At 37.8% G+C, this 20,568-nt stretch overlaps 1 protein-coding gene across 2 annotated transcripts; it reads right to left on the bottom strand.

Annotated features, from left to right (window-relative positions):
* Positions 1-1,129: 1,129 nt before the first annotated feature.
* Positions 1,130-20,471, bottom strand: CHORDC1 (cysteine and histidine rich domain containing 1). 2 transcript variants are annotated; one of them, XM_048076471.2, is made up of 11 exons: positions 20,262-20,471; positions 14,853-14,902; positions 12,068-12,124; positions 11,429-11,589; positions 10,746-10,846; positions 9,762-9,820; positions 7,732-7,802; positions 7,385-7,490; positions 6,233-6,352; positions 5,465-5,527; positions 1,130-4,941 (listed from the first exon to the last, which is right to left on the bottom strand). In XM_048076471.2, exons 1-11 carry the CDS (start codon positions 20,323-20,325, stop codon positions 4,798-4,800), a joined length of 996 nt encoding a protein of 331 aa, XP_047932428.1. In that variant the 5' UTR covers positions 20,326-20,471; the 3' UTR covers positions 1,130-4,797. The 2 variants fall into 2 exon arrangements, with proteins under 2 accessions (XP_047932428.1, XP_047932427.1); XM_048076470.2 differs by lacking the exon at positions 20,262-20,471 and adding an exon at positions 15,175-15,809.
* Positions 20,472-20,568: the final 97 nt, after the last annotated feature.

Genomic DNA, 20,568 nt, shown 5'->3' with positions numbered 1-20,568 from the left:
ATTCATTGCTTCCATTTAATCTTCTTTACAATTGCTAACACATGGCTCGTGGCAAGCATAAGAGCTCCATTTAATTTATAAATTCATTGAAGTAACAATTTTCTAACAGAGCTGCTGACAGGCTTCTGATTTTCAGAGCTCCAATCAAAGAATAATTCTGAACGCTTCTGTTGTAGACTATATTAGTAAGTAAACAAACCAAACGCTAACTACATTCACAAGTGAAGGCAGAACTTCAGAAATTTGGGTTAACGTTCATGTATACAATATTACTTGATTACAAGGCACTCCTTTAAAAATTTAAAAAGTCCCTCAGGGTCTGGAAGTGCACAGTATCAAGTGCCTCTAATACACAAGTCTGATTTTCAATGAGGAAGAACAAATTAGGTTAAGCATATTAAGCTAGAAGCACAGTTAGTACAACCCTAAGCATTGAATTCTGTAACGCTACTGCAGTATCAGTATTTATGCTAAATTTAAAATAAACATTCCAGAGAACAAGGTTCTGGGACTAACCACATTTTATAGATTGCTGTAAGGTACAGTTCTGCCTCCAGCTAGCTTTGAATGACTTTTGGTTGCAATGCAGCTGTTATTAATATTTAACCAGAAACTAATTTTTCAAATAGTTGCTTTTAGTAGGTAACAAAAATTAAATGTCCTATTCAAGAGGATGCTCCGTGTCACAAAGCAGAACTGCCTGAAAAACAAAAACAAAATTTAAAGAAAAAATACACTTTCTGGACAGCCACAATCAGTCATCACAGAGCTGATCAATTAATTTGAAGAAAAACACATCCATGCATTTCACATACCTTTAGATGGCAGGTATCTGTTTCTACATCCCCCTTCCCTTTGAACTCACAAGCCTGATGACAAATGCACACTTGATGGCACTCATGCACAGCACATTCTTTCATTCCTGTTCATGCTAACATGAAAATAAAGCGTTCAGCAATTCAATAGAAAAATGTTGGTTTTATGAACATGGGTTGAACTTTGCGCGCCTTGGACACAGTTTCCCTTGTATACAGACTGACCCGTGGAAAATGCCCACGTTTTCATAATTGTGTTACAAATCTACACGGAAGCCCTCTCCCTTAACGAAGTCAAAAAATCCGAGCATAACCAGCATGTAATAAGAATTTTATTGAATAAATTTAGAAAAAAATGGAACATGAAGACATGAGATTCATTTCTGCTTTTTTTTTTTTTTATGAATGTGCAGAATCAAACAACCATGCAAAAAGACATCTCTCCCCCCCAACCGTAATTCAAGACTCTTATTTATAATGGCAAAATTATTAGCGCCTTAAAACAGTGTTCCAGACACGTAACTCATTACTTTAAATAGGATCTCTTTCCTGAATGAAGACAAAAAAATAGTAGCAATAAGGAAAGACAATTGATTAACAGGTACAGTATTTAACCAGTAATCATGCCATTTTTAAAGAATGCAAGCAAAAAATGCATCATTACATAGAATAAGTAGAAGTTTTTTCAAGGCAAAATTCCTAATATAACTAATCCCTAAACTACTGAAATGGTGACTTGATAATGCAAGTGTTCCAGAAGATCATCAGATGGAAGATTTTTTTGTGAAGTTACATCAGTGCCATGTAAAATATAACAGAGTATCTGAGCAGCCCAGTGCTAACAGCGTGTGAACAGTTCAAAAATGAACTCCAACTCCTCCAGGAAATGTTCTGTTTTAGATATACAATGGTAGGTAGGAAAATGGACTTAAGCATGAGGAAAAAGATTTAAGATTTCTGTTATAAATTCGTGCACCCACATAGTTTTTGTCTCATTAAAAATGTATTGTGAAGTTTTACATGCCCCTGGGGCAGTCATATCTGAGACATATAATGTGCTGTCTACATGTAATATGCAAACCCATTCTGAAACACAGTATAGCTTTTTAAAGTCTTATGAATTATAAAAATATAGCTAGACCCCAAGTTAAACAACTTGTTAAATACAGGACAACTCTCAAAACCGTGAAGGGCAAACTGAACTGCACATAACCCAGTACATAACGTTTTCGCACTTCCCCTATTTAATTTCACTATTATTAAATAGGTGACAGCCTACATGAGCAAGACTGTTTAGCTTAGCTCTCAAAACTTGCTTCTGAGAAGCATTATGATTATTTTCATATACTATAGTTATCTTTTTTCCCCTTACTAATAAAAGTCAAAGTCAAACCCAATTCTATTGAAAATAAATACCACTAGCCATATCAACATGTCATTTTGTAAAACACCGGTGTGTTGGAGACTGTTTTGAGCAACCACAATGACCTGCTCAAAGTACTCAAATTCAGCAATACAGCTTTTGCAGCTTGATGATGGATGCACACAAATAGTTACAAAAAGCTGCTAAGAACGCAGTTAAACAAGACTTATGACATATGCCATCTGAAAGCTTAACTTTTTGAAAATCATCATAAGCCATGGAGAAGCAGGCTGTTATTTGTAAAATCTACACCTTTGTGCCTGATACAAACTGGGATTTTGTTTGCTCACGTTTTTAAACAGGTGCATTTTAAAAGTGTTTATACTGTCACTGAGGTGGAAAAGTCATTATGCAACTCCTGAGGCATCTGTAGTTCCCTGCTGAGAGTATGAACAACAAGAATAGAAGGAATGAATAACGAATACTGAAAAAAAAAAAAAAAAAAGCAAAACTGAGGACATTGTCTGCAGGAGCTTTCTTCCACTCACTACTACAATGTTGATCCTGCTTCTAGCAGGATCTAGTTTCAAGGAGTATAAAAAACAGCTACAGGGTCCCAAAGTCTACAATGTTAAAGCAAAAGTCCATTCATCCAGATTTTGCTCAACTAAGTGCTTAGTATATTCAGGGTTCACAAGAATTGCTTAAAAAAAGAAATTTTGTTTTTGAAGAAATTCTGTTTCCCCAGTGGGGAACACCTGAACAACTTTTAGACGTACAACTGCAGGAATACATTTTTGTAAGCTTGTACCCTACCACTTCACTGCATCTGACATTTTCAAATGTATTTATTTTTGTTTAAAAGGCATTATTAGAATTCGATAGAATTTTTCAGGCAGAACTTGGCACTTGAACTTTTAATAGGAGCCCAAAGGAGTAAGCAACCACACTTCCTCCAAGTCAATAAGGAAAAAGTTAGAGAAGCACTAAAACATTTCAACACCAGCGTTACTTTTTAGGTGTTTGGGGCTGGTTTCTTCAGTAATGCATGTGTTACTACTTCAAGGATTTCAAGTACTGCTGAAGACAGAACTCTGAACTCAACGCAAATTATACCTGTTGGAAAACACTAAGATTCTGAGAAATTCCTACTTGACTTCAGAATGCCTTTACTACTTTCACTGTTTCTCTTGGACTCATTTCAGGTCTGCCAAGGTAGATAGATGAGCATCAGCACATTCCACAGTCCACAGGACTACTTGTTTATATATTTAAGTTTTGGCACAATAAATAATAATATATATTTTGGTTGACTTACACATTAAAGCATTTTTCTTTCAGCTGCAATCTAAAATTAAGGAACGATTTCAAGCAGCAATAGAAAGCAATATTACTGCATGAATTATTCCTTAGACAGAAGTCTCATCTTTAAAACTATCCTGTTTTCAGCTACAAATCATTATTGCTGCAGAATTGAAAACAAATTTAAGGTCCTGATTTCAAATTACTATTTTGCCTATGCTCTTCAAAAAGATATTTTTAAAATATTTTAGCTCAACAGTACAATTATGATTTGAGATGGGCATTTGAAAGCTTGTTGTTTGTTTCTCCTTAGATTTTATTTATCCTGTAAATTTAGTTCCTAGATTACCATCCTCAGGAACAAGAGCTCTGCGTATCTACATAGAAAGGATTTTCCTAAGATACCTACAGTGCATACTGTCTTCTCCTCCTAAAAATATCCACTCTGAAAAAATTCAGTTTTGAACTTTGCAGAATAGGACTGAATAGACATTGTAAAGACTGTCAAATATATACAGTAGCTGGGTAACTTTACAATATTCTGCAGTTTGTGTATTTTCTACAGCTGAGATGCTGTTATTCAGCCATATTCACTGTCCATTCACGTTTACATTTAAAAATTCAAGTACCAAAGTTAGGAGAATAAGAAAAATCCCCTCTTGCCATCTTTGTTCTTATTTTAATCTGATCTGCTTTTATACCTGAAAGACAGCAAGAGTCGGGAAATACTGAAACATTTACTAAAATACCTTTTATTTTATACCTCTACAGCCAGCAGATATTGAAACAAACATTAGTTTCAGCAGACAAAAATGGAAGTCTACAAGTGTTCTTTCACATTTATTTTTATGTGCCTTTTTATTTTAGATGTGGAATTGCATGTTTATCACTTCAAAAACTCAGATCTGTAATACTGTATGCTTCATAATGAAGAGTGCTGAATTGAACATATACTACCAAGGAGATCCAGTCTAAACAGAACACTTGAAAAATTAACACACGCTGTGGACTGAAAGCTTATCTGTTTGGGTAGTCAGTGCATAGTAGGTAAGATTGTAAACACAGGGCAATAGCTCTTATTTTAAATTCCCATGGAGACACTCCAGCTAGAATAAATACACTCACGGGAGCAAGAGCAGAAGAACCAGCTATTACTCTTCAAGCTGACACCCTCATTTACTGTGCATCTTTTTTTTTTTTTTTTTGGTAGAGTGGAACATAAGGTCTAGCATTAAAAAAAAACCTATCTATATAAAAGTTAAATACTTGATTACAGTAGCAAGTCACCACTTCATGATGGGATATATCTTGGAATTATTATTGATCTGAATTCTCTTTCTTTTGTTCTGTGTTGGATACTGGTAATTCAAGACTCGCCCATAATAGAGGCTCTGCTTTTCTCATAGTAACCTCAATCTTTGTAGCTGTCATGTTCACATAACTCCTCTTTACATCAATTACCTGAAATAGAAAACATATGTCACACTTCACTTTACAAAACTGAATTAAGTTCAAAAGAGTACCTTATCACTAGACTTCAGCAGATATTTAGGTAGATGGAGTTCTCTCTTATCTGGAAAAGCCAGCCCTTTCCCATTCCCAAGCTGTGAACATGTATATACAATATAAACATAGGTCTAATGCATACATAAAGTAATTACATAACGTTAAGAGTTTATATCTAACACCACTATCATACTTAGGATAGAATCTTAGGACAAATTGGGTTGGCGGGAAACTCGAGAGGTCATCTTGTTTAACCTTCCTCTCAAATAAGAGTTGATGTCAGGCCCAGTCACTTGGGGCACTAGATTTAGATTTACATTTAATTACTGAATGATGTGCAATTTATTTTTTTTCAATAAGTAATAAGGAAAAATAAACTGCTTTTAAAGAGAAGTAGCTGAGGGTTTGTGGTATTATTTCTTTTGTTGTGTGTTTTTTTATTTTTATTTAAATATAGAAACAATGTTCTTATACTTACTCCCCATAATTTCACATTGCGATGAAATTCCTTTTCTCCTTCAAATACAATATGAATATTTAACTTAAAAAGGAAAAACAACAGAAAACTTTGTCAGGCTAATAAAACATGAGACACCTCAGGTATGTTTAAGTAAAATATATCATATTAGGACTCAGATCCTACAACAAACAGTGATCAAACTGTCCCTCAAACACAGAAGTGGAAAACATATTCTAATAGACTGTGTTAAAGTATCTTACTCTGTGTACCATAGCGGCCACACAGACCTTACAGGAAGTTTTTTCATTTTCTCCAAATAAGTGATTAAGGAATCACAAAAGGTATCATTTTAATACTTGTTTAATATGACAACCCGTGAAAGTGCATGCTGTCAAGAACAATATTCAATTACTTTAAGCCAAATACAATAAAATTACAAATCTATAATTATTTACACATATGCTGATTCCATCACATTCAGGTTTTAACTGCAGAAGTCTAAAGATTTTTCTGCAATACTATATTGCAGCCTAACATCTTTTTTTTTTTTTGAAGTAAAGATGTCCAAATAAGAAGGGAAAAAAAAAAGCTGTGTGTACTTGAACAAACACAAAAGCCAAGAAAAAGCTGTTTCTCAGGAAAGTTTCTTATGCTGTTCTACCTCTGCCTTAATAAATAAAGCAGAAGCTGTATTTCTGCTTAATAAATAAAGTAGAAGCTGTATTTTTCTAACTTCAAGCTTCTGTAAGAATTAGAAAGGAATTACGTATTAAGGTAGGAACTCACCACTGTACTATTTGCTTCTACATAGCTCAGATCAGGAACAGAGTTCTTAGCATATATTGAAATGGTCACTTCTCCTCCAGTCTGGTGCCAATCATGCCTGCATGGAACTACCTTCTTTCCCTATATAAATAAAAGATTATGAGGAAAAAAAAAAAAAAAAACATTCAGGATTATTAATCAGGAATATTTTAACACCCAATAAACATAGCTAGCATAGGACTATACCCTGTGTTCAGATGAGAGTGCAAACCGCTATTTAGATTTATTAAAAAACAACAACAAAAAGAAAACCAACTATATTCTATATTTCAGATACTGGACCCTGATATACAATAGCAGCGAGGAAAACAGTGTTCATGACAGAGACTATGGTAAGAAGCAGGAACACTTTGATGGAATGAAAGTAACATGTTCTCCTTTACAAAGCCAGAGTTATCCAGCAGGTAGTGGGAAGGAATCAAACAAAGAAAGCAAGACTCCAATCGGCTAGAAGCCCATTATCTCAATATGCACACATTTAACGAACAGTTTCTTAATGTCTGAGTAAATTCTTTACAAGAACGCTCTTCTTCTTTAGGCTTAGCACTTCAGCTTATTTTTTTTCCTTTTTAGTATCTGAAACTACTGCTTTAACACGAATCTTCAAAGCAAGCAGCAAAATTCTCTGAATGAGGAAGTAAAGGACTTCGACTGTACCCTCTTATAATACATTTTTCATTTTCTTTTGTTAACTGATACTTATGTCTGCAGTATCAAGAATTTAAAGAATATATTCATAACAGGAATTGTGTGTTCATCTGTATCCAACATGTGACCAGCTTTTTTTCTAAAGCATTCAGTTCCATTATTAAATTCTGAGATATTCTCCAAGAACCTTTTAAACCTCAAATGGAAATATTTTGTGCTTTTTAATTCTGCGTTTTTTTCCCCAACATTGCAATGCCATGAACTAAGAAGCTCTCTCTGTATTTGCTCTACTGGTAGTCAAACCAAGACATTCAGTATGCTTCAAACCAGAAAACCAGACGTGTAAACAGAACCCCAATTCTGTTGAGTCTGAAAGAGACCCTTCCGTACACACCCGTCCCCCAAATCAGGCAACTTCATGGACTTTATCTGCCCTGCTATAGCACAAATGTTAATGCTACTCACTGCATCCTTTTTAGTCCATACGTGTGTTCCTGTTGTGCAGCCTTCTTGAGCTAAAAATGTATTGAAGTCAGACGTTTTCCTTTTACAGCAGCTCCAATACTTCATCCTTTAAAGTTTGCAAACAAGGTAATTAACAAAAAACATTTAGGACACTGTTTATTGTAAATACTTAAGATCTTTCCTTTATGCAATATTACCATTAATTTAGGAGACCCTTTTCAATCACTGCCATTTTCGACTGTGAGAAATACAGAATGAAAACAAGGTAACATCTACAAAGAAATCAGTAACAGGTAACAGACTAATTAAAAAAAAAAAAGTAAAAATCAAGCAAACTGAATACTAACCCTTCGTGAAATATAGGTACACCAGAATGGTATATACATACATCTTCAGTGCTGTGCGGTCCTTGGTACGTCTGGTAAAAAAAATAAAAAAAAGCATTTAAAGTTTCTTACTATTACAGGAAGTGGAAAAAAAAATGTAAAAAAAAAAAGACAAACAAAACACAACCCAAAAGAAGAACACTGAACACAAAGTAAAATAAAGCTTTCCAGTAGTTAATGCAATGCAATGCTTTGGCATTGCATCCAAATGCAATGGCTTGCTCTAGTTTTTCAAAAATAATTACTCAACCTCCATTCACAAAGCTTCCCTGGCTTTCCTTTTCTACAAGTTGTACTTCCTATTGGTTCAATGGAGTGCATCATTGGTGACATCATCTGTGTTCATAAAGATCACTTTATCTCAGAGATATTCACCTTTAAAAATACTCTGAAAATTCAGAGAAAAAAAGTACTTCAAAGGAAATAGATTAAAGTTGCATGGTCCAGGACACATCCATTTTCCATTCCTTTACTCAGTTTTCAGGAGAAGGAACTGAACATACGGCCTCGAGTTGTGCCAGGAGAGGTTAGATTGGATACCAGAAACAATTTCTTCATACAGAGGGTGGTCAAACATGGGAACGGGCTGTCCAGGCAAGTGGTGGAGTCCCTGTTCCTGGAGGTATTTAAGAGATGTATGGATGTGGCACTAAGGGACACGATTTGGTGATGGGACTTGGTAGGTCAGGCTGATGGTTGGACTTGATTTTGAAGGTCTATTCCAACCTACGTGGTCCTATGATCTGTGATTCTTAACCAGAAGCAAATCAAACAATATGCATCCCTGCCAATGAGTATCACATCAGTTCTTCCTAACACAAACGAGTGAACACTCTAAATCCTTCTCCAACCAGAGTTTCAGCAGAAACTTTCAGAAAGTTTCAGATGTCCACTGAAATACCTATTGCGATTTGACTGTCCTGCTCTGTACAAAACAAGTGTCAGTAAAAAAAAAAAGAAGCAACAAAACACACCATAAACAAAGAAAAGAACAATGTCAGTTTAAAAGACCATGTAATATAAAGACTAATTTCAATGCTAGAAGTGTTACAACAATTTTCTTTGGTGATTCTTCTGGCAGGAAGCATTATGTGATAAGCTCTGCAGATGTTTCTGAAGTACATTCAGGTTATCAAGAGCAATTCAAGTGCTATCAGTAAGCCACCTCTCACCACTATATTATTTAACATTTTAAGTTGAAACACTTCAGTATTGTATGTTTGGTAAGCTTAATGATTAGAAGTTTGAGTACTGTGTTCAGCTCTGGGGCCTCCAGCACAGGAAGGACAGGAAAGTATTAGAATGAGTCCAGAGGAGGACCACGAGGATGATCAAGGGGCTGGAGCACCTCTCCTGTGAAGGCAGGCTGAGGGAGTTGGGGTTGTTCAGCCTGGAGAAGAGAAGGCTCCGGGGAGGCCTCACAGTGGCCTGCCAGTACCTAAAGGGGGCTACAGGAAAGCTGGGGAGGGACTCTTTGTCAGGGGGTGCAGTGACAGGACAAGGGGGAATGGCTTTAAACTAAAAGAGAGTAGGTTTAGATTAGATATTTGGAAGAAATTCTTCACTCGGAGAGTGGTGAGGCCCTGGTACAGGTTGCCCATAGAAGCTGTGGACACCCCATCCCTGGAGGTGTTCAAGGCCAGGCTGGATGGGGCTTTGGGCAACCTGGTCTGGTGGGAGGTGTCCCTGCCCATGGCAGGGGAGTAGAAGTACGTAAAGGTCTCTTCCAACCCAAACCATGCCATGATTCTAAGTTTGGGATGGACCTCAAAAAAACATGAAACATCTGATACCTACTACATCCACCATACAAAACAGCTCACATTTATCAATACTAAAGTATGCTATTGAATATTTGTTTGTTAAGCCTGATGGATTTTATGCTATTTCCAATCGATTTGTACTGGGGGAGGGGGAACAAACAAAGCAAGACAAAACTGAGCACGTAATAGTTTAGCAGGCAAGTGTAAGAGTGAAACTGAATCACTTACTTTTGAACAGCCTGCATTTTTACATGCTGTCCCAATCTTGATTTCATCACTGTCCTCCTCTGCAAAAAGAATCATATTACAGAAAAAAGCAACTGAAGTATACAATGTACAAAATATTTTGCTTTTATTGAGAACCAAATAGATTAGAAAAAACAAGTCATCTATCTTCTTGTCACTGAAATCTGCCAGAAAGGTACAAAGAAACAAAAATTATGCAAATATTCCAATAACTGTATTATTTGTGCATCAAGTTTTAGGTTCTATACATTTACAGTGTTTTAAGTAGGGGAAAAAAAGCACAAAGAGAATTACTACAACCATACAGTAAGTGAAACAATCACAAGACTACTGTCACTTTTTTTTTTTTAATCTTTTTGGTAAAACTGAGACTGTCAAAAGCTCCTGCTATTAACAGACCAAGGAGAAATAAGAGCAAAATGAAAGTTTTAGCAAAAGCACAAAAGGGTATAAAATAGTCACAAATGGACATAGGTTGAAGTTGGAAAGCATTTCTAAAAGAAGCAATCTTGAAATGCTCTCTAGGAGATAAAAAAAAAAAAAAAAAAAAAAAGATGGAAAGTAGACAAGGGAGAACCAGCTAGTTTTCAGCAGAAATTCACCAATTTCTGAAAGGCATCATATGGTATCACGTTTGCAAAGGAGTAGAGTTCATTTCTTGGAAAATTCTTTCAGCCGTTTGATTAGAAATGAATGTTCCCATCATGTTCATTATAGCAGGATATCTTACATAATAAGCAGTTCAAGTAACTGCTGTGGGAACATACCACTCCTAATACCCAAGCCCCCACACTGTTCACATTTAACTTTGATTATCGTTTTACAGACTGTGAAGTGTTTTCCAGAATATTAAGAACATGAATGTCTTTGTCAAATAAGTACCTCAGAAACAACATAAAAATAGCATCTTATTTATTTATCTGACAAGAGGTGTCATATACCTACTTAACCTGCCTATATCCTTACCTTTTTTCTCTTCGTTTTCTGATGACAGTTTCAGTTTATCTAGTGCTTGCTTCAAGGAAGCTGATACTTTCAGCTGCAAATTTGTCATTGGCTCATCTGGGCTAAAAAAATGTCCATGTATTCATGTCAACTTCATGAAAAAAAAAATTTACAAAAAATGACAGTAGTAATTTTCCATCTTGCAATAAGACTCTTCCTTTCCAATCTCCCTTACAACAACAAACTAGACTCCTAAGTGCCCATTCTCACTCTTAATGCGAAACCAGCCTAGAAATTTAGAAGAAGGTCTTAGTTTTCAACAGGAAATCTTAAGTACTCTACAACAATAGAATCAAACCAGAGTGATTAAGGAATCTACATGCACACACCCTACTATTTTTATGTAGGTTTAAAACGGTAAACAGTACTGCTAGTGGCTTTCTAAGCTACGAGGCTTTACACCACAGTTTGTTTTCCCGTGAAGCTAAGTGTTGAGAGATTCGGTAATACCTTGTCCTAACCCGAATTCTTTTATCTCATTGTGAAGCTAAAGATAACATCATCACTGCTACCAAACACAAGCTCTTTTAACGTTAATTTTGGAATTTTTACATTGAACAGGCTGTGTAACACTTAATCAAATAAGCTTTAACTTGGTCAATCAACCACAGATTTTGAAAAAAAAATAATTCTGTATACAATACCTTGGTCTTTTAATTGTTTCCAGTGGTTTTGGTGCCTTAATTATGTGTTCCTGAAATTTGGGTTTCAGTTCAGCTAGCTCCTTTCGCTCAGAGGTAGTTTTGACTTCTGGTTTAACAGGCTCAGGAGGTTTCTCACTATTATGACGACCCTTTGTACAGCCCTATTATGGAAAGGATATGTTTGTTTATATATATACACTTACATACACATATATATGCAGTGTATTTTGTGTGCACAATTAGAAGTTATCAAAAACCACAACAAGTTTTTTTTATTTTTTCAGACCTACCTTCCACTTTAGCCCAACTCATAACATTGGCCACAAAGGTAATCCTACAACTATGACGGAAAATATCTTAATTTGCAAGCACTTTAAATAAAAATGCATACTTTTCAAAATGAAGTGAAGGAACAAGAAACAGCACATTGACCTTTCATTATTAACAAGACTGTAAACAGATTTTGACAGAATTAATTATATTCACTATAACTTGAAAAATAAAACTCAACTTCAACATTATAGCAGGAAGAGTAGCATACTCAAGATTTAAGACAGTTGTAACAAAAGCAAGCAAATTTTAAACATGTAAGCTGTGATTTGACAAGTGTAAAAATTGTAAATAATCATGAGTACATACCACAATGCTTAAGAAGTCAGAAAAGTCTGTTGTTCTTCTCTTACAACATGACCAACCCTACAAACATTTTGAAACAAAAACCAAAACAAGCATGATTACCTTATTTAGCAGCAGTTTATAAAAAGCAAAAGACCAGTTATATTGCTTTATAAGATGTGGCACTTCATGATCACCAATTATTTTATTCTCTTCTTTGGACAATACTGTAATCATCTGCATTTTTAGAAGACAGAGAAACCTGTTACAGTTGCCTTAATCAGAAAAATGCAGTAAACACGAGGCAACATATCCATGACAAGTGCAAACTCTGTATGAGAAAAAAACAAATATTACTTTATCCTGTAAAGTAACATCTTCATAGATGTTATAGAATAAACAAATATTATACTTGAGACTCACCTGTGGCATAATGTACAGCCCCCTTTATAAAATGATGAGGGTATTTTCCTTCCTTGAGCACTAGGCAAGTCTTTAAACGGCTCATTTCCCTCCATAAACTGGAGATCTGCATTGCATAGCCATCTATTCAAGTACATCAACTGAGAACTTCTTTATTTTTCATCAGAAACCCAGTTATAGAGAAAATTATCTTTATACCGTGAACAATGTATCTCAGAACTCAAAGAACCTTTTCGAAACCAGTAGTTTAACCAACAAACACACTTTTCTAGCATGTTGAGAGCTTAAGCAATGAGACACAGGGTTTTAAGAAGGTAGTTTTAAAATATCCTCAAAATACTCATTATTTCTACAGCCACAGAAGTAAAACGTCCACCCCCGCCCACTTCCAATTATCTACAATTCACATCAGGAAGAAAACTACTCATAGAAAATTATGATAAATTAATTAGACCAAGAATTAGGAAGAAGGGGGGAAGTAGTACCTGTGTTAAGAACAGTGCTTCTCTAAGAGAAATTAAACACAATCTTTTGAGGTAACTTTATAACTTTTGTCCTTGTAATTAGGTAGAAGTCTTATACACTGTGTTGTTAGTACAGTTATAATTTTTTTAAGAAAACAAATTGCCATAGTCTAACTACCACATTTGACCCAACAGCTCCTTTGTAATTTGCCAGTGGCATGCTGTGGCCGCTTCCAGACTCATGCCCTGCAACATGACTGCTGGCTCACAGAAAACGTGCTACCCAGCACACACAAGCCCTCACACAGAATCATCTAGGTTGGAAGAGACCTCCAAGATCATCTAGTCCAACCTCTGACCTAACACTAACAAGTCCTCCACTAAACCATATCACTAAGCTCTACATCTAAATGTCTTTTAAAGACCTCCAGGGATGGTGACTCAACCACCTTCCTGGGCAGCCCATTCCAATGCCTAACAACCCTTTCAGTAAAGAAGTTCTTCCTAACATCCAACCTAAACCTCCCCTGGCGCAACTTTAGCCCATTCCCCCTCGTCCTGTCACCAGGCACGTGGGAGAACAGACCAACCCCCACCTCTCTACAGCCTCCTTTAAGGTACCTGTAGAGAGCGATAAGGTCTCCCCTGAGCCTCCTCTTTTCCAGGCTGAACAGCCCCAGCTCCCTCAGCCGCTCCTCGTAAGACTTGTTCTCCAGACCCCTCACCAGCTTCGTTGCCCTTCTCTGGACTCGCTCGAGCACCTTCGTGTCCTTCTTGTAGTGAGGGGCCCAAAACTGAACACAGTACTCGAGGTGCGGCCTCACCAGAGCCGAGTACAGGGGGACAATCACTTCCCTAGCCCTCCTGGCCACACTGCTTCTTATACAGGCCAGGATGCTGTTGGCCTTCTTGGCCACCTGAGCACACTGCTGGCTCATATTCAGGCGACTATCAACAAATACTCCCAGGTCCTTCTCTGCCAGGCAGCTTTCTAACCACTCATCTCCCAGCCTGTAGCGCTCCTCACGTGCCCCAAACACCCACATGATAGGACAGGGTTGAAATGCACTGCCAGAAGCAGTTCCTAAATATCAGAAAAAAATGACTGCCCCCCAGCTTGGTTAAATAGCAGTGCTATCCCTAAGAAAGGACAATGAGGCTATGTCAATGTCAGTACACTGAACAGAGCCAGGCTCCACGTCTGGACCACAGATTTCTGACCATATACTGTTAAATTGTTAGAAGGATTTCCAGTACTGTTTTGGCCAACCTAAGCAGTTCTCTGTCAAATCATTCTCAGAAGGCATTCTGGATGTATCCAATAGATCCTGAAGTAGAACAGTTTAATATAACAAACGTGGGCTATGTAGTTGGCCTAACCACTACAGACAGTCCCACGTATATGTACTTCACTACTGAAGATGTAGCCCAAGACAGCTCCATCGGGGTAGGTGGGTGAGCAGTCCCATCTTAACCCACACATAAATTTTTCAGATTAACAGAACACAATCAATTTCCACAGTAGGCAAATGCCACATTCACATTAGTGCTCTAGTCATGTTAAGTGCAGGCAGCTGGTCTAAATTCCAAGCAAGTGGATTAACTGAAAGAGTATGACTCCTCTCAACATATCCAGAGACCTATTCTGAGGACCTAATTAAAATGTAGAGATACCTAAAGTCAATTAACAGAAACACCAGTCAAACAGACTTGCACAACATTTAAACTGTGTGAATACAGTTTTCAGTTCCTTTTGCAGTTTTAAGTAAGTGTGGTTTTCTAATTTCATGGGGCTGCTCCAATGCTATAGACTGGACATTACTGTATAGAACTGACAGACTTGGGAAAAGAGAAAAAGGAAAACAAGCAACTGTTTTACGTATATGGAAAGATAAGACCTAAAAAGATATTTGCATACTTACTTTGAGAGCATCATGAAAGACCGGTACACCTGGATGATACGTGCATGAATCTAGAAGAAAATGACTATTATTAATATTTAGGCATACCAAGAATTCTTATTCATCTGATCACAAACCTAGCAAAAATTTCATGCTTGCAATTCAGGTATGTCATGAGCTGTCCCACCACTTACCCAAGTGCACGTGGTTATTAAGGAAAATGCAGACTTCACAGAACAAGCTTTCTGAGCACATATATTAAACCAAAATAATTGAGTTCTTTTTTTGTTCCCCCCCCCCCCCCCCCCCCCGTACTATACAATGCAAATCATGAAACAGACACCTGAAAGTAACTTCTGTTCTTTACTTCTATAAAAGTAACTGGAGGAAGTAAACTTTCTACAGATCATCTCTTGCTTTCAACAGTAGTCCTCATTAGTAATTCAGTGATGTGATAAAGGCGGCCCTGCAGCCACACGACGAACATAAAACACTCGTTTACATGATCACATACACCTTCTTGCACCTGATCAAGGCCTTCTATGTAGAAACACTCAGAGTTCATTCAGTTATCCATGGTAATTAGCTTGTTCTTTTATCACTGCTGGCGGTTTCCTAGATGGTTAAGGTCATGAAGTCAAAGGCCAATCTTCAATACACACAATTTAGCCACGTGAGTACCACTAGTTATTAGTAGGTTCTGTACAAACACCATGCTGAAACACCTCTTCTATTAAATGAACTGTTAATATTCACAGATGTTTATCAACATTACAGATTTTTATGTAGTAACTGTTCCCTTTTTACTTAATGTATGTATTTTTCAAGTGTAATATAATTGCTCTGATTATGTAACATCTTTGACATATACTCATGGATAATATTTTAATGATCTGATTAAGAACATAATAGGAAACACTAGCTATCTTCTAGTCTTTAAAGCATTTTTTTGGTAGAAACAGGTAAAATTTAAAGTAACACAAACAGTAACAATTTTTATAATACGCTTTCATAAAACACATGAGTAAGAAATATCACATTTCAAATAATGAGGCAAATAAGAGAAGTAATAAATAACTCTACTGACAGTCTGCCTACAGATATTAAATGGGCTAAAGACAAATCACTATTTCACTTAAAAAAATGTAAATTTTAAAGAACTTTTTCTTCTTTAGTTATATAATCAGCATGTAATTATAAGGTACTAATGCAGTCAGACTGACACACTGCCTTAAGATGACAGCTCCCACCTCAAGCTGGAAGAGGCATATTTCAGAACGTTCGTCCCTCAGCAGGACTTACATACGTGCCCGTGAACTTCTACCAATTCTTTCAGCTTCAGGATGAAAAGCTAACGCTGGTAAACCTCACAGGAATATAAGATAATGTTGTTACTATGTACAAAGAACCAAACTGCTTTGTACCAAGGACTTCACTGCTTAGTTTTATATTTTTAAAAAATAATTATTCTTCTCCAAAAGTATGAAAGCATGCTATCACAAGCACCATCACAGAAGAACTAAGCAGCAAAGATTACTTCTGAATGAGAAGATTTTAATTACTATTTTTGATCCCTGACAAGTACGTGGTTTCAAACGAGAGAGGTGCTGTTTATCTGTGCACCATTTCTCAAGACCAAAACCTATCTTACAATCAAGTAGTTTAGCGGCAGCTACCCTCCAGCGCACAGGTCAGACAGACAGGCATCCGTTTGTCCATCTGGCCAAGTCTGATCCTTTCTCCTTGCTTCCTGAAGCCCTCTCATCATGGAGCAGCTGACAACCCACTCCCTGCTGCTACCTGAGGAGCGACACGCCTGCTTCACAAGAGAAGATGCTGGGGCAGTAGGACTTACCCACTGAGCAGCCTGCCATTCTGCTTTCAGAGAACAGCAGAATGTCACTCATTTCCACTCACACTGAGCCCAGCAACTCTTGTTGCTCTTATTGTATTCGTAACAATATCTCATCTCAGATTAGGTGGGGGAAAAGGGGCATTCAGCACACAGCAACAGTCGCTTAAGCAGTTAGAAATGTGTTGTGTTTCTGATTTGTTTGAGCTCAGCTGACAGCCTGTGGTTGACATTCTATGTTTTTTACTGTTTTATATATAGCTCACCTCTCCACTGCTGTTAATACCTTTCTTTAATGGGGACAAAAAAGTTTTTTCAAGCAATTCTTCTTCTCATACTCAGATCATTTTGGAGACGGCAGTACCACAGATTTTCACTTTTTAAAATGCTGATTTCTTACCCAAACCAATCCCAGTCTCACAGTGCACACACTGTTGGTCTGCTATTACCTTACTTCTACATCCTTGCTAATTTGTTGAAGCACTTCATTACACTTTTTTTGCATGTCAGAGCAGAAAATTGTATATGTCAGGTAAACTTAGAGGTATTTAAAATGGAATCCTGTTGAATTCTTGAGGATGAAATGAGCTATGCCTACAGACCCGCTATCCCGTGGAAATACTCCAGTATTTTGCAAGCTGTGCTTTACAGCCTGGCAGCAGTGGAAGTTCATTAAATCTCATGAACTTTGTTCAGTTACTTGAGAAAGTCGATGTCTTCAAGGGTTTGCTAAAGGTAGGAAACTACCATGGAATTCCTCTGAATTTCTCAGTGTTGGAATAAAATGTGGAAATCAGGATAAATGTGGTATAGAAAGAGCTTATAAAGAGTTCATAAAGAAAGACTCAGTCTGAGAAACAGAATGCTGCAAGGAAGACAAAGGATCAGAGGGTGCACTTTATAGGAACAGAGTTTGAATTATAGGGACCAAAGTTAAAGAAAGCTGAAAAGCTGAATGGGCAGATGAATTCCAAAAATACAGGCTACAATTTCTTCCAATTCCACCTCTCTCCACCTCAGAAATATATAAAATAAGTTTTCACCAGCTCTGCAATTATCTTTATCTTACAAGTACTACATCATAAAGTTTGATCAAGGTAAGAGGGTATAAACAATCATGAAAAAGTAAGTCTTTCCGTTCTGGCAAAGGACCAAATCAAACCACATTAACAAAGTTCCAAATTATGACCTAAACCAAAAACTGTTGCAGTACACTGAGGAAATTGAGATAAACACACTTAACACATACACTTTTAGTCTGTTTGTGCACACCACCTTTTCAGCTTTAGTTTTAAGGACTACAAAAAATTTTTCTAATTTAAGCAGGACTGTTTTCAAAACTACACAAAAGCTTTTTTTAGCAGCAAACTTTGACCTGGCCTTGAAATGGATTAGAAATGTTCATATGGACATTCATTTCTGAAGAAATAAAATGATCAACTTTAAAAGGGGCAGAAGGGTTTTAAGTTCTAATGTCCACATCAGATGCTGCACAAGTTTTTAGCAGCGTGAATGCAACAAGCAGCTAATGTACCTAAAATGCATGTTAAATTTGTACCTTGCTAGGCACGCCACAAGTTATTTTATAATTGTGCATTCAGTCACAATTGTGTAGACATACCTTTAATGCTTTCCCTCAGGCTGTTTTTTCTGCCTCTCTTTAAGAGGCATTGAGTCCTTCATGTCAGCCAGTTGCCACTTGCTCATTTTTTGGAAACAATGAGTTTCTACAGAAAATATATGCATATATTATTTCAGCCATCTGATTCTAAAGAGAAGATTAATGGCCTCTTACACCAGTCATCACTATGGCAATATCTATAACTGTAGGCTGAATTTAGACAAAAACACTAAAACATCCAGAGGCCAACAGGACTTATTTTCTATTTTCATTGAAAGAAAAAGCTTCCTAATAACTATTGGTCTTATACTTACATATTAGATTGTGTTAATATAAAACTTTTCAAAGGAATATATATTTTAGTGCTTAACACATATTAACCTTAACCCCTGTAGTATGTTGGACTGAAGCATTCTCCCAGCACTGAAACACTTGAACTTGACAGCTAAGCACAGCTAAATAGGGATTTGGATGTCTAAGCAGTAATCATCCCATTGATCTTGGTGAAGTTTAGTGATGCTGAAAGTTGTAATCATCCTACTTCAGCATAAAAACATCAAACTTGATTTTCTGAAGTGGCCTGTGAAGAACTGTGTTTATCTTTAGAACTACTTAGTCTAGGACACAGGAACTCCATTAAATGTTCCAGTCACTTACTGACACAACTTAATCTTGAGAAGTTATCTTTCTCAATCCAAGCACCACGTGGTTAGCATAGGGCCATGCCAATTACATTGGGTCTACTACAATTTGTATCATATGTATTCTTTAGAACACAAGGAATTGCAAAGAATTGTTATTTGAATAGCAAGAACAGGTCATGAAGTCCTAATGAAAAATTTTGATATAAGAAACCCTATCTGCTTTGTGTGGTATTACTGAGTGGAAGCATTCCAAACTGCCCGCTTTTGCTGTTACTAACATTAGCAAGTCTTAACACACAATTCTGCCCTTCTCTTTGAAAAGACTTAGCTCAGAAAAATAAAGACAGTTTAAGCAGCGGTTCTTAATCACAGAATGTACACATGCTAGATCACGTTAGCCCATTTCTAATCTCGTGCGTCACTAAAAATTAAGCTAATGCAAAGAGGCCAGTCTAGAAATTCAGCCCAGAGAGTTACTTCACAAACCAGTTGAGGACAAGCCTGTTGAGAGCTCAGATCACCCTTGTGCAGCCTCTGAGGAATGATGATGATGTTTCACCAGCTACAGGACCCCCAGCATGCACAGGGGAAGCTCAGCAAGAGCTCAGAGCACTTGGCAAAGCACGGATCATAAGACACATTTAATCACCTGCTATGAGTACACGTATTGTAAGTTAATAAAGTAATAGTTGATAATGTAACTGCTATGCATGCAACACCCACAGAAATGTTCAGAAGCACTCTCAAGAAAAATTTCTGTTGCTCAAGGCCTCCAGTTTCTACCTTTACAGTATGTCACAGTAATAAAAACTGCTTTTTACCGCCTCTTTTCCCTCCTGTTATCAAGCAGCATTCTGACAAGAGCAAACTTAAGCCTACAAAGAGGTGCAAAATCTTTTAATGTTATCAGCTGCTCCTTCTGACACGACAGCAGTTTGTTACCTGTCACCAGCCAGGCGGGCTCCCCGCTGGCCCTTCAGGTTTCACTGTCCAGCTGCCCCCCAGCCCTCTTTTAACACTCGGTCTCACCCCTAAATTCAGCGAGGGAAAGCACCACATAAAAACATCAGTCTCCTGTGAGAGGAGCAGGCCAGGAGGAGCAGTTTGCGGCAGCAGACAGGCGGTGGGGGATGCAAACAGAGGCAGCCCGGGTGCTGCCCTGTCACCGCTCGCTACTGGCCGTACCCGGGGCTCCGGGACAGCCCCGCAGTGTGACCGGGCACCGGGGGTTCCTCAGATCTCCCCTGCAGACCCCCACTCACTCTTCCCCATCGCATCAGGGCACGATGAGGAAGCCCCCCGCCATCTCTCACCCTCCGTGTTGGTCTCGGGGTCGAAACGCTGGCCGCAGCCCCGGTTGTAGCACAGCAAGGACATGGCGGCGGCGGCGCTGGGTGGCGGGGGGAAAAAGAGCGGGAGGCTGTTGGAGCGGTGGCGGCTCGGGTGCCTCGGAGAAAAGAACCGGCCGGAGCCTTCCGGAATCTTCACGAAGCTTCGCCGGGGGAAGGAAGGAAGCGGGGAGAGAGGGGAAGAGGGCGGCTGCGAGTACGCAGGCGCTGGAGGAGGAGGAAGAGGAGGAGGAGGAAGAAGCCGAGGGGGAGGGAGAAGCCGAGGGGGAGG

Source organism: Anser cygnoides, chromosome 1 (assembly GCF_040182565.1).
Source record: "Anser cygnoides isolate HZ-2024a breed goose chromosome 1, Taihu_goose_T2T_genome, whole genome shotgun sequence".
NCBI lineage: Eukaryota > Metazoa > Chordata > Aves > Anseriformes > Anatidae > Anser > Anser cygnoides.
Note: the sequence above shows the minus strand (reverse complement) of the source record. Positions and strands in the feature narration are given on the sequence as shown.

What these genes read in the sequence shown, in the direction of transcription:
- CHORDC1 (XM_048076470.2), bottom strand. Translation starts at nt 15,241, where the DNA reads ATGATCTGTAGAAAGTTTACTTCCTCCAGTTACTTTTATAGAAGTAAA. An exon ending in AGAACAGAAGTTACTTTCAG is followed by an intron (nt 14,903 to 15,174) that starts GTGTCTGTTTCA and finishes ATTTTCTTCTAG; the next exon opens with ATTCATGCACGTATCATCCA. An exon ending in TATGGACTAAAAAGGATGCA is followed by an intron (nt 6,353 to 7,384) that starts GTGAGTAGCATT and finishes TTATTTATATAG; the next exon opens with GGAAAGAAGGTAGTTCCATG.